Here is a 14615-nt window from a genome sequence, read left to right on the forward strand (position 1 = left end):
TGGGAGCCAGAGATGAGGGTCTGGGTGATGATGTTTGACTACAAGCCTTTGGTCTGGTCCAGCCTGACTCTTTAGTTCTTATGAACTTCCACATGCTACGACCTTATTCTGATACATTCACAGACCAGCCCTAAATGGACACAATAAGAAATTGTAGCAAGTTCCAGTTTTGAAGGGTGATAAGGCATCCAGTGAGATACTACTCACTGTGAAAGATGTAATTTTCCTGGATTGTGAATCACTTGTTTTATTTGGTGTGCCTTTCTTTTAAAGTTTTCTAGTTAATGGCTACAGTTCTGGTAGGGAGGGAGGGCAAAGAAAAAAGAAACATGTATTGGCTCACCTTCTGAGGCTTGTCCCCTGATAACTCATGAGGTTAAGTTGAAGCAGATATGGAACGTTTAGGAAATAGAGCAACTCCTAAGAAATGTCTCTCATCTTAATAGTATTTCAACAACAACAAAAGTAACAAATTTAGCTGGAGACCCTGGACAAATACATACAGTGGGCCCTTTGTATCCATGGGGGTTTGTATTCCCCATGGATACCAAAATCCATGGATGGTCAAGTGCCATTAAATGTAATGGTGTAATAAAAATGGTCTCCCTTATATAAAATGGCAAAATCAAGGTTTGGAATATAGCTATATCTATCTATCTACATATATAAAATATCAGTGGATAAAAAAAAAATCCATGGATACGGAGGACCAACTGTATTTTACACAGTGTGCTTTTTAATAATAAACACATTTTCATTTGTTTAATTACACATGATGGTTTAATATCTTATACAGTAAAAAATCTAGACTGATAAACAAATATATACCTATCTAGTTGTAGTCAATTGACATAGGATAACCAGCACTTTGTGGTGGGAGAAGACTACATTTTTGTGTTGTCTGAAAGCAAATGTATGGAAGTAAATTTTAGAAATGAAGGGTCTCTATAAGAGCAGAAGTGAATTTGAACTCTTGTTGTTACTGTGTGCCTTCAATTCATTTCCAAATTTGGTGGGTCTAAGGTGAACAGGGTTTTCTTTGCAAGATGTATTCAGAGTGGGTTTGCCTGTGCCTTCCTCTGAGACTGAGAAAGTGTGATAAGGTCATTCAGTGGACCTCCTGCAGTTACCCACCTCTTATGCAGACAAAGGTGGGTTCACTGGTAGGAGTCATCATGTTTGGTACATGCCTTCTGTAGCCAAGATTACAATATCTCAAGTCACTCTCGGCAAACCAAGTTAGTGATTCAAAAATTAAAGTTAAGAAATATGGAAAGAGGATGCAGTCGACATTGCTTGAACTCACCTTTTCCCAGCAGTCACAAAAAACGGTAAAAAGCTGTACAGAAATCGTATGCTACCTATGGCTCTGTTGTTTGAAGTTCAGTTGTTGGATACAGAATTTAAGTTCAACTGCAAGTATAAGGAATTGTTTTTAAAATGAAAATTTATCTTAAGCTGAATGCTGCCACTAATATTGTATTTCAACACATACAGGCAGATCCAGGTATCAACTCTGGTCAGTATAAATTGAAATACATTATCATGTGATGCTCCTTTGAATGTCATCTCTTAGAAGATTCCATAAATAGAAAAAGGTTTTGACCAAACAACATATCCCTAAAGTTGGGGACCATGGGGCTCTACAGACTGCCCCTAAGGAGCGACATGAGGCCGCCCCTTTCCTGGCAGGATCGGGCCCACGGCAACCTCACACCGCGGTCCCAATCTGGCCTTTGGAGGGCGCAAAAAAGGAACCACAAAAAGTGGCTCCTTTTTGCACCCTCCAATGTGTGCCATAGCTGCCATAACACGGCTATATGGCACCCCTTTGGCGTTGCATCATCTGGATGCAGTGCCAGAGGCACGCCATGATGCTGCACGCTGTCTGGAATAGTGTGCGGCATCATGATGCCCTGGAGCGGAGTCAGGGCATCCATCGTCAGGACGCTGCGCCCTGACTCCGCCCACAGGCCAGCCTTTTGGTCTGGTCTTTATATGGCTCAAGTCATCCTTTACTATTTTCATCACTCCAGTCATCATGATACTGAACTTCTGAATGTTAAAGTATTTTAAAATGTTTAAGCTAATCAGGTCTTCAGTTTACTAATTTCACTGTCATCAGAATACACATCTTAAACTGGGCAAACTGTGATCCAGCCTCCCCAGTTTAAATTTCTATGGAAATGTGACTACTGAATATACTCATATATAAATCGAGAAATTTTAGTTAAAAAATTGACACAAAAATCCTGGGTCGACTTATCCACAGGTCAATGTAAGTACTGTACTTTAACTATTATTTCAAGAAAAGAACAATCCCCTTTCCTAAGTAGAGTGGCAAAAGGTAAGAACATGTCCTGAGAGCACCCAAAGGAAGAACCACCCTTTAGGGTGAGCACAGTGATGGCTGCCAGAATTTTCTAAGTTCTTTGGCATCATTTTTCTTTGTTTCATCCTTTACATCCTTTGTTACATGCCTCTAAGTTTTACCCTTTATCCATGGGTCATATCAAAATCCATAATATTGGCCTGAAAACCTGCTCTCAACTTATACATGAAGTCAACTTATGGTTGAGGATATATGATAATAATTATTCATAATTAGAGAAGTAAGAGATGTCCTGATTAAGGAGCTGTGCAGACCGGCCATTAAGACCGGCCTGGGGTGGAGGTGAGGCATGGCATCCACAGGATGCGCACCACACCACATGGTGTGTGGCATCACAGCACTCCTTTGGCACTGTTTAAATGATGCAGTGCCAAAGGAGTGCCATAAAGCCATAGCACTGGTGGCTATAGATCCCTTTCCAGGGTGCAAAAAGGAGTTGCTTCTTGCACCATGGAAAGGCCAGATAGGGGGTGTGATATGTGGTTGCCACGGCCCCAATCTGGTGACGATGGAGGTGGCTCCAGGCTGCCCCTTCAGGGGTGGTCTGCACAGCCCCTAAGTAAATATGGTTCCATAGTTTCTCATCATGGACCAGAAGTATGCAAAATCTAGTTTCTCTTACAATTTATTACAGCATCAGCTTGACAGTATCAATATAATGCATCTGTCATAATCACCAGTACATGAAGCCGTTATGCTTGTACAAATACAGATCTCCATTGCCATGAAAACTGCTGTGTTAAAATCTCTTTATATACTAGTGAAGATCTCTCCATATATTGTACCTTCAAATATTAAAGTTACGTTTAACTGGGCATGCTTTTTTCCCCAAGTAAGTAAGGGTACACACATTTTCTAGCTTTCATAGTGTTTGTATTTATTTTCTTTTATAAAGCATACAGTTTGGTTTTTAAAACAAACAAACACCATGAGTTACTTGTGTTCAATGCAGAGTATGCACTCAATGTGTTCCAGTAGCATTTTCTTTATTTTAAATAAAAAAGTAAACAGGAATGGCGGAACTGTTAGGCAAATGACAATTAAAAGATGCTGGACCTTAGGGGGCTTTCAGCAAAGGTAATGAAGGCCTAGAACAAAAGACTAGCAAGAATGAGATGTGGTCTTTGGAATTTTTTTTAAGTGACAAAGTGCCAAAATGTATCATATAAAATCTCTAGATCTTTATTTTTAAAACAAACAAACAAATCCCACTTATATGGCATTACATCTACCATCAGGCACATAAAAATGTATGGTCCAGTTTAAACCTGTAGAAAGTTTGGACTAACATATTTGAGGATATGTAGCAGTTGGTAGGCTATGGCAGACTAGAATAATGTGCAGATTTAAAACCTTACTGAAGCAGGTTTAACAAAAGCATGCAATTAATGAATGTATTTCTCAGAAGACTTTCCTACACACTTCCACAGGTACCATCAGAAATAGTCAACCCCCCTGCCCAAAATAGATACATTAAATCATTTTCATATTTTTACAACCTTAAGGCTGGTAACAATAGTTATAAACCAAGAATACATTACACATTTAGATGTTGTTCTGGTGAATAAAAGATATGACACCATTATCTACTTTGAATCCCTGTGTCAAAAAGATAAGTGGCTAGATACATGTATTCCAAAAGCACCATGACTGAGAAAAGGTCTTTACCAACACCACAACCAATAAAATAAGGAAAGGCCACCAATATTCTGTATCACAGTCTGGTTTCATAAAACAATGCAACCATTTAATCAAGGACATTAGTTAGTTCTGGCCCAAGAATTTAAGAATTTCTGAAAGATTATTGTGCTTGTGCAAGAAAATTTAACTTGTCTTTAACATTTAACTGGGTATAATATTACTTATCATGTACAAAAGTACTAAAGTTTGCATTATTTCCATTATCTGAATGTGAGAAACAGAAATTATTTGTTACTCATATGTCAGATGGATATTACTAATATTCTTACACCAGCTTAATCTTTGTGTTCTTACTTTCCAAGCAATCAATTCTTACATATTATAAAAGGCACCTTAGATAAGAATGGCTTCCATTACTTAATAGTAGTCCTGTGTTATTCAAAAATAAAGAGTTTGGGGGTTGCCAGGTGTCTCACAAAAAGTTTGTGCTGGCATCCTGTTACTGAATGGAGATTTGAACGAGGCAGAAGAAAGGCAAATGGAAATTGGGTATATTACAAGGGAAACAAGCAACAAGGAAAAATAGTGCTTATCAAAATGAACACTTCAATTCAGAATGACAATTTCCGTACTGAAATTGCATTGTGAATGACAAAAGCTGGGGCAAAGTCATACTGACTTTTGCCCTCAACTGCTTCCTGGCAAATAATTACCTTTTTGTTGTTGTTGTTGGACACAAGCTTTGAGACTGTGCTACATAGTTCAAAAACACAGACCTGATGTATAAGGCAATATTGAAGTCCTGCTTGATAAGAAAAAAAGTGTAAACACCCTGGAGTGTCACCAACTCAAAAGAAACAATACCTCACTAGGATTGTCACATGGGAGCACCACAGTAGCTGTCCAACATGAAGAGCAACCACCCTTGCTGCTCTTTCATGGTATGTCAATGCAAGATAAAACTGTAATTAACAGCACTGAAATTTACTCTCTGCTTTCAGGGGATCTGAGTCCAGTTTTAGTTTTCCCACATCATTCTCTTCATTAGGAAAGGTTTTGAGATTTGCAAGAATGTTTTCAACCAAGAACCGAGCAGCTTCATCTATATGGATATTATCCTGGAAAAACAAGACAATACATTAATGCTTTCCTGAACAGAAGAGTCCAAAATGTGACCGCTTCAACATACAGGTATTCTACACATGTTGCTATGTTTATTATAGGCACTTCTGTAAAACCCAAGAGCCATGAATAAAACTTTGGTGCCAGTGACTTTAGTCTTTAGTGATGAGTGACTCATCAACAGCTAGAAAGCTCCTAGAGGCCACATTAGTACAGATGTGAATGAATATAGCCAGAAAACAGAAGTCATCAAAACAAATCAGCTCATTGGACTCACGACACTGACTGAGTTTCAGCAAGAGGAGTACCTTAAAAGGCAAGGGACTTGGTAATTAAAGATCATAAGCCTGCACAGGTTCTCGTGAACATAATCTTCATATTAAGAGCCAGCGTGGTGTAATGGTTTAATGTTGAACTAGTAATCTAGGAGATTACAGTTTAAATCTCCACTCAGCCACTGGGGAACCTACACCCTCTCTCACTCTTAGAAGAAGGTAATGGCAAGTCTCCTCTAAATAATTCTTGCCAAGAAAAAAACCTATCATAGGGTTGCCAGAAGCCTGAGTCAACTTGAAGGCACATCATAGGAATCATATCAATCATCATATACTGTTGAAATTTTTTTTTATAATTACAGTGGACCCTCGGTATATGTGGGGGATAGATTCCGGATCCTCCCATGGATGCCAAAATCTGCGTATGCTCAAGTCCCATTGCCCTCAATGGGCCACATGGCTGAGCGACTATTGGGGACAATGGCACTTTGCCTTCCCAGCCACCCAAAGCCTACCTTGCCTTCCTCTCCTCTTCCTCCAACTCTTCGTCCTTTTGTCACTCTGTAGCATGGCGAGGCCTGGAAGGCAGGAAGCAGAGTGGTGGAGCCTCAGTGTGATGGAGGCAAAACAGACCACGAGATCATCCAGCCAGGCCCCAGAGCCCCTCCAGGAATGGGCACTCCGAAGCGCCACCCTGAGACCTTCCCTCAGTCCAGGTCTTCCTTCCAGCCAAGGGATACCCAAGGCCCACAGGTCTTGCCACCCTCGTCAGGCCTGGATGAGCACATGACCACTGGGGCAGTCAGAGGCAGCAGAAACTGTGAGCTTTGGGTGTCCCATGGCTGGAAGGAAGACCTGGATTGAAGGAAGGTCCGAGGGTGGCGTTCCAGAGTGCATTCCTGGTGGGGGCGGGGTTCTGGGGCCTGGCTAGATAACTTTATGGTCTGTTTCAGCTCCATCCCTGCTGAGGCTTCACTGTTCTGCTTCTTGCTCTCCAGGCCTCACCATGCCACAGAGCGACAGAAGGACAAAGAGTTGGAGGAGGAGGAGGAGAGGAAGGCAAGATAGGCTTTGGGTGGCTGGAGAGAAGCCCCTTGTCTGGTCTATGGCCCCCCGGGCAGCCTCGTCCTCCTCCTCCCACCACCACCTCTACCTCCTCCTCCTCCTCTTTCCTGCCACCTCTTCTTCGTCCCTCCTCCTCCTCTTCCTTTTTCCACCACCACCTCTACCTCCTCCTCTTCCTTCTCCTCCTCCTCTCTTCTGCCATGCTGTACCGCACGTGGTGCCTCTTCCAAGTCCAAAGATAAGGAGGGCCCACTGTATTTCAAAATAGTTCTCATTTAGCACCCTTTGGTTGTATGCTACAGTCATCCCTCCTTATCCACAGACTTTTTATCCACAGATTCAAGCATCCACAGCTTGAAAATATTCAAAAAAAGTATAAATTCCAAATAGCAAACCTTGATCTTGCCATTTTATATAAGGGACACCACTTTGCTATGCCATGTATTTAATGGGACTTGAGCATCCACAGATTTTGTTATACATGGAGGGACTAGGAACCACTGTATTTTATAGTAGAGGGATGTTTGGTGGCTGTTTAACAAATTACCAAAACAGTAATGTGTGGGTATGTATCCATCCCCCAAGAAAATCCTGTTGTAGGGGGACTGATAAGTGGAAAATTACTTGAAGGCATACATCATCATCAACAAAAACAACATTATTCTCAAAAAGCCTTTAAAATATATATATAAAAGGTAAAAGATAGTCCCTTGACATGAATGTTTAGTTGTAACCGACTGTAGGGGGTAGCGTTGATTTCCATTACTAAGCCAAAGAGCCAGTGATGTCTGAGGACTGCTCTGGTGGTCATGTGGCCAGCATGACTGCACCGTACATTGTCACCTCCCACTGAAGTGGCACCTATTTATCTACAGTAGGTCCTTGGTATCCACTGGCATTTGGTCTGAGGAACCCCGTGGATAAAAAAATTCGTGGATATTCAAATCCCATTAAATACAATGGCACAGTAAGATGGCGTCCCTTGTATAAAATGGACTTTATCGGACTCTTAATGAGCATTAAATGCTTTTAGCTGTGTTCATTTGACCATTTCTACATTTTAAAACCAAACAGTGAAGCTTTTGCCTAACAACTATGCTAAGAAATTTGAAGCCAAGATGATGTCTATCTGGCACAGGTTAGAGTTAGTCATTGTACATATTTCACAACTTAATCCTGTATTCATTCAAAACTGCTACAATTGTAGCCAAGCAGTTACAAAAAACATAGAACATTGCAAAATTCCATAAAAGCCTTGTCAGATCAATATCAGTTAAGATTAGCACACTGAATCAAGGAACTGACATGAAAAACTAAAAATGATCTTTACTTTTTATGGAAAGAAATGTCTGGGACATTTGGCTTTTTACAAAATGAATAATATGTTGTCCTTATTGATAAATATTCTGTGTAATTGTATTTGGCTTCAAGTGAACTTCAACGTATGGCAACAGTTAATGATAAGGACTCTTGTAGGTCTCTCATTCATAGCGATAACATAAGTTGAAGTAGACTTGAAGGCAAATAGCAACAACAAAAATGTTGATCTAATGAGAGAGTTCAGGCCTAATGTGTTCTAGGACCTATTCATTTGTCTTTTTTTATCTGTAGAACTCTCTGCCTGCACCACATTTCAAATAAGATAAAAATTTGCAGTGGATGATAAATGTTTCTCAAAAAAAGTGATATAGGAAGACCACAAGAATTTAAGTGGGAGCACTTTATTACCATTCTGTAAGAACAGAGATAAAAAAGATAAAAGCCTTGTTTTTAATGGAGCAGAAGGTGATGTTCACATTATTTATCACCACATTAAAAAGGCAATACACAATACCACATTATGAAAGAAAAAAACAGTAAAGAGGAGTCTTATGTCCATATTAGAATAAGCTTGTTTTAAATTCCTCCCCTAAAGTACAGTAGTGAGATAGTCTAGCACAGGCCTGCACAACATACGGCCCAGGGGCCTCATGTGGACTGCCAAAGGATTTCAGGTGGCTCATGAGGATGTGGAACAACTTCAAGGCTCCTCCACTGCTTTGCCTCCTCCTGAGGAGAGTGCCATGTAGAGGAGGAGGAGGAAGCGGAGGAGGAGTGAATGCTCACCCTGCAAGGCTCCTCTGCCTTCTGGCTTTTTCCTGAGGATAGGTGGAGGAGCAGGAGGAAGAAGATGGGTGAACACTCACCCTGCAAGGCTCCTCCACTGCTTGGCTTTCTCCTGAAAAGATGGAGGAGGAGGGACAAGCGCTTGCCCTGCAAGGCTCCTCCTTTGCCTGGCTTTCTTCTGAGAAGGCTGGCAGAAGAGGAAGAAGGGCAAATGCTCACCCCTCAAGGCTCCTCCATTGCTCAGCCTTCTCCTGAAGAGACGTCCAGGTGGAGGAGGAGAAGGACAGGCAAAACTGCTCACCTTACCCCTGAGGAGAGGACTGGGCAAAGGAGGATGAGGATAGGATTAATATTTTTATTTATTTATTTAGTACTTAATTAAAACCTATCTGTGGCCCAAAGAAGTTTAACCTATTTTAATTTTGGCCCCTACCTACTGCCAAGTTGTGCAGGTCTGGCTTAGCAGTTCTCTGCTTAAGATTAACACAAAAAGGTGAGAAATTAAATATTTACCATAGTTATAGCTTAGTAAATTATACAGACTAATGATCAAGTCTATAAGGTAGTTTTATTTACTATAGAAACACACTATAATAGTAAGAATATTTAGAATTATTCTTACCTTAGCAGAAGTTTCAAACCACCCAGCAAAACCTCCATCTTTGCAGAACTGTTCCATCTGAGAAGGATTTGGGCCACTGTCTTTCTTCTGGTCACATTTGTTGGCAAGGAGAACTGCAGGGATAGGGCTGCCATTTGGCAGAAGCACTTTACTGTCCAAGTCATGTTTCCATTTGGAAACTGCCTCAAATGTTGATCCTCTTGTAACATCAAATACTACAAAAGCACCTACAGCTTCTTTATAGTACACTCTGGTCATATTGCCGAATCGTTCTTGACCTGAAAAACAAACGGGCAAGTACTATAGATCATATTCTAAGCACTGATTTCCTTAAGACAGCAAAAGTAAAATGTTTATGAAAATGGTTGTCCTTTAAAAAAAATACTGATGATCAAAGTATGTAGGCAAAGCAATCCTGTAACAACATTTGAGGATAACTAGATGAAATAGGTGGTAGCATAAAGTTTCATAAACTTGGTCTACTTTCTCAGATACAAATCTCAGACCAAGTCTATGAGAGCTTGTGCTACAACTTCTTCCATATAGTTAGTTTAAAAGGTGCTACAAGATCCCTTTGCATACTGATATTCTGGACTAATAAGGTACAGTATATGCAACTAAAGACTCTCAACTGCAAATCCGCAGAATATGCATGGCAACTTGGTACTTTTCAATCACTGACATTTATTTATTTCTAAACAATTTTTGACTTTTTTGTGGGTTTGTCGGGCTATGTGGCCACGTTGTAGAAGGGTATATTCTTGACATTTCACCAGCACCTGTGGTTGGTATCTTCAACATCAGGAATAAACTCTTCTAGAACATGGCCACTTAACCCAAAAAACCCACAAAAAAAATCAATGCCGGCCATGAAAGTCTTTGACTTCACATATTTTTGAAGTGCAAGTCTTCATCAGCCAAAAGTATTAAAAATAATACAGGAGAGGAAAAGTCATAGTGTCAAGTTACAAGCCTGCCTGGGCTTTTACTACCTTTGCTCTCAGTCCCCACATGACCAAGCTGGGTTGGAGTCTTTACCTGATCATTCCTCCCCCAACACCATCTTAATCCCATTTTAAGATAACATCTCAAATAGGATGCAGGCCTATATGACTCTACTTCTTCTTCTATGTGATTTTAAACCACTTTGCCAGAAAAATCAACCAGTGAGTTTTGAAAGCTTGAGCAATGTATTTTGCACCTTTTGGTTGGCCGAATAATGGCTATCACCATTATGTGTCTTTTCGGTTTTGGTATTTTCCTGCTCTGTGCTAACTATCCCTCTCCTACCACCACCACCCTTGACATTTGATCAGATTATAAAACATATGAGAGGACCTAGTTTATCTATACCTGAAAAAACCAACAGAACCCTAAATCAAATACATCTTGTGTTTACACCTTTATTAACTCAAACAAAGTCCAGAGTTCATAATGCTAGATTTCAAAACCCATTGGCGTCTTTGTCAGACCAGTATGATTTTTAATATATATATGCACAGGGGAAAAGGAGGGGATGATATTTGAATCATAGGTCTGCATGAGGTTTCTATGGGAACCAGAGGAGGAAGAGAAGGACTCATTTCTCATGATAACGGATGACTTGCCCTCCTCTCTACACCAACATACAACAGTTTAAATAGCTACAAAACACTGGTCATCATAATGCCATTACTGCCTAAATCTCTGCATAAATTTTGCTGGTTGGAAAATGGGTCTAGATATGCTGGCATTCACGTGCAGGCCTAAAGAACTCTCCTGATGGGATTATCTGGTGGTGGCCCTTTGAAATCCAGTCAAAATGATCCAACAGCATCCCTAAAGGTCTTTACACAGATTGTGTCTGAATCAGCATGTTGGGGAACTGACTTTAGAATCAGGTGGAATGTGACAATCCCCTACACTGTTCCAAGTCTGATTCCAAGAGAGGTACACCCAATATTTGCTATCAAGCCCATCTCTGCAACAACTGAAGCATCCAAACAAAAATATTATTTCACAGCAGAGAGAATTCATAGATTTTTTATTATTCTACTACAATGTTCAAGCACCTTATTACAAGAGATGAGTACAACTAGCATTTGTATAACAATTGACCCATAGCTACTTAAAGAATTCTGACTGAAAAATAGGCAGGCATACTGCAAGCACTGCTTTTGCTGGAACCTCTCAGTCAACAAGCAAACTGACAGAGGTGTCAAAGTAACAAAGGTCAGTTTGTTTCCAGATTGCATATTGGTTTAAAGTAAACAATGGCCAAATGTATAATTAAGGGATAAATCCTTGAAGATCCCTCTAGATAATGTGCCAAGGCAGTAAGCAGCTAAACTGCTTACCAGATGTCTTTAGATTGCAACTGCCAGCATTGTTCACCGCTTTCTCTGTTGGCTAAGACTGCTGGGGGCTGCAGTCTTACATAATGATTTTCTGCTTTAAGATCCCCTTTTCAAAGCCATTCACTACTTACCTCTCCCAAACAATTTTTTTAAATTACTTTAGGTCCTTCAGTTATTTATTAATTTATCCCAAGCAGGATTTAAGGTGGCTTACAATGAACAGTTTTAAAATCATAATATTTTAAGAGCAATTAAAAACAGCTTGCAACACTTAGTACTGACACCAGACTGTAACCAGACTATAACCAATTTGCCAGGTAAGTAACTAATCTGCACCAGATACTGGCAGGTTGAGCAAGGTGTACATCCTGTTTTAAGGCATAACAACAGTACAGTATATGTGTAACAGGCATCTGCACTGGTTAAAAATTACGTATACCACTAAGAGTTCAGCCTCCTTCCAAAGCTGAAACATGAAGGTTTGTCACTTGCAAACCATGCCCTTTTACTGTCTACATCATATACAGATTGAGTTTCTCTTATTCAGAATTCCAAAATCTGATATACTTCAAAATTCAAAATAGTCCGCCTAGGTGGCTGAGATAGTGACATCCTTACTTTCTGATGGTTCAATATACACAAGCTTTCTTTCATGCACAATATTATTTAAAAAGTTGTGCAGAAAATTAGCTTCAGGCTCTGTGTATAAGGTATATATAAAACAAATTAATTTCCTGTTTAGACTGTTTAGACTTTACTTCCACCTCCAAGATATCTCATTATGCACACACACACCCCGCCCCTTCATGGATTCTGCATCTACAGATTCAACCAACCATGACTTGAAAATATTCCAGTATATAAATAAATATTCCAAAAAGCAAACCTTTATTTTGCCATTTTATATAAGGGACACCATTTTACTACACCATTGTATATAGTGAGACTTGAGCATCCACACATTTTGGTATCCATGGTGGTGTCCTGGAACCAAACCCCATCCCCAGTGGATACCAAGCGCCGCCCCCCCCCCCCCCAGAAATCCAAAACACTTCTTGTCCTAAGCATTTCAGATTAGAGAAATTGTATATAGATTAGTCTCTATACAAAGCTGACATTAAAAAAAACAACAACCTAAAAACAGTGAGAGGGCATTTTGCTCTCCCAGAACATACTGATGTTGAGCTCCCATCTTTAAAGTGAGAACCCAAAATGAAACTGATCAGTTTTTTTCTACAAGTTTAGTTGTGTTGATACCAGAGGCTGAGTTCCCATTATAGACACACATAAATATCATTATCACTAGCCACCTGTTTTAGTGGTTAATATTTTTTTCTTGTATACACTCAAAACTTTTGTGAGAACATCACAGATCCACTTTCCTTATTTTTTCATTCATTCATTCATTTCTTCATTCATTCTTGCATTTCACTGTCCATTATCCTGTACCTATTTATCATTTGACAGGGCAATATTTCACACAAATAACAAAATGGACTCTAATCAATGGAAACTTGAAGCACCATGAGAATATATGTATTTTGGGTGCTACTTTGAAGTTCTTGCTAATATAGCTAGCCTTTTGAAATCTGTCCCCCTAAAAGCTCTGGTTTTTTAAACACAAATGTTTAAAACCCATTATTAGTTCCAAATAAACCCACTGAATCAATGAGAACTTGGTAAATCAACAATTATGTATATTCCATTGATTTAAAAGTCCTACTTTAGTTTGGACTAACAATGAGATTTAAACCGTAGCAAATTTATTATAGCATGAATTTTCATGGCTTATATCTCATTTCATCAGATAAAACAAGTGTTATTCAGAGTACACATGCTTAGAAGTTGGATTTTAGACAGTGAGTTTAGAGGGAAATTAAATGTATGGAAATATTTTCTGACTATTTGTAAAACTCCTTCTGTTAACAAATATGATGGCAGATTGTAAGCAAAGCCGGTGAACAATCCCCTGGAGGTATGAGGACAGAAGGCAGAGGTATATTTAAGGATTAAGTATTTAAGGTTGTAAATACGTAAGTCATGAATCTTTGTTCAACAAGTCTGAACTCTTATGGTTCTCTGGTAGGGCTTGGATGTAAACAGTTTTGTGTTGTCAGCTGGATGGTAGGTGTAAGCATGTAAATGTGACTTCACAATCTGTTTATATCAAGCCATGGAAACCCACAGGATGACGACAAGGAGAAGTTACACTCTCTCAGCCTCAGAGAAAGGCAAAGACAAACTTCCTCTGAACAAATCCTGCAAGAAAACTCCATGATAACATCATCTTAGGGTTATCGTTAAGTCAGAAACCAAACCAGTCAATAGATGGTTATTATGCCACATGTGTTAAATTAGCTCACCTAGAGCCAGAATGTTTGTATGGTCAGCTATAGTCTTCTGAACAGTGTTGAAAATGAAATTGTCATTATATCATGTCTAGGCCCAGAAGCTGATGAAAAAACCTCTCTCCATCCCAACTGCCACTGCTGTGGCAGGATGGGGAAGCACTGGCAGGCACAGCTTCATCGTGTCTTGGCCCCAACTCGGATAGAAGGCCCTCCTTCTATCCCAATTACCACTCTTCTCCTCCTGTGTTATGCCTTTTAGATTGTGAGCCTGAAGGCAGGGAACTGACAAATTAACATTTTATTTTTCAGTCAGAATTCTTTAAGTAGCTATGGGTCAATCTTGGAGTTAGCATTATGCATGAAGACAAAAGGATGTGAATCTTACATTAACTTTTGGATGGCACATTTAATTTTAACCATTTTATAAAAGGTTCAGTGTGAGAAGAAAGCTGAACCATAGGTCTTTCAAAATAATTTCAAGACATCTGATAGGAACTTGCACAAAGCTGAGAAGACAAAAGTATGCTGAAATTGAGCAATTGTTCAGGATAAGGGCAAACAGTTACTAACAGCCTTCACACAAACATCATAGGAGCTTAATTGGAAAAAGCAGAATTGTAGATGTAAACATCAAGTTGAGCGAACAAATTGTCACTGCCAATTTATTGCTGTTTGAGTGTACACTGGCATGTCCCATTTGCTTGG

The 14615-nt window shown here is 39.6% G+C and overlaps 1 protein-coding gene across 1 annotated transcript in view; it reads right to left on the reverse strand.

Moving 5' to 3' along the window:
* Nucleotides 1–3361: 3361 nt before the first annotated feature.
* RAB32 (RAB32, member RAS oncogene family) overlaps nt 3362–14615 on the reverse strand; it is a 33791-nt gene continuing 22537 nt past the window's right edge. The window contains exons 2-3 of the mRNA XM_089530234.1: nt 9224–9501; nt 3362–5151 (exon numbers count right to left, since the gene is read on the reverse strand). Coding sequence (XP_089386360.1) covers nt 5002–5151; nt 9224–9501 — 428 coding nt within the window. The 3' untranslated portion in view covers nt 3362–5001. The remainder of the gene's footprint in view (nt 5152–9223; nt 9502–14615) is intronic.

The sequence above is a fragment of the Sceloporus occidentalis genome, unplaced genomic scaffold (genome assembly GCF_023333645.1).
Source record: "Sceloporus occidentalis isolate IW3139 unplaced genomic scaffold, rSceOcc1.0.p SCAF_6, whole genome shotgun sequence".
Taxonomy (NCBI): domain Eukaryota; kingdom Metazoa; phylum Chordata; class Lepidosauria; order Squamata; family Phrynosomatidae; genus Sceloporus; species Sceloporus occidentalis.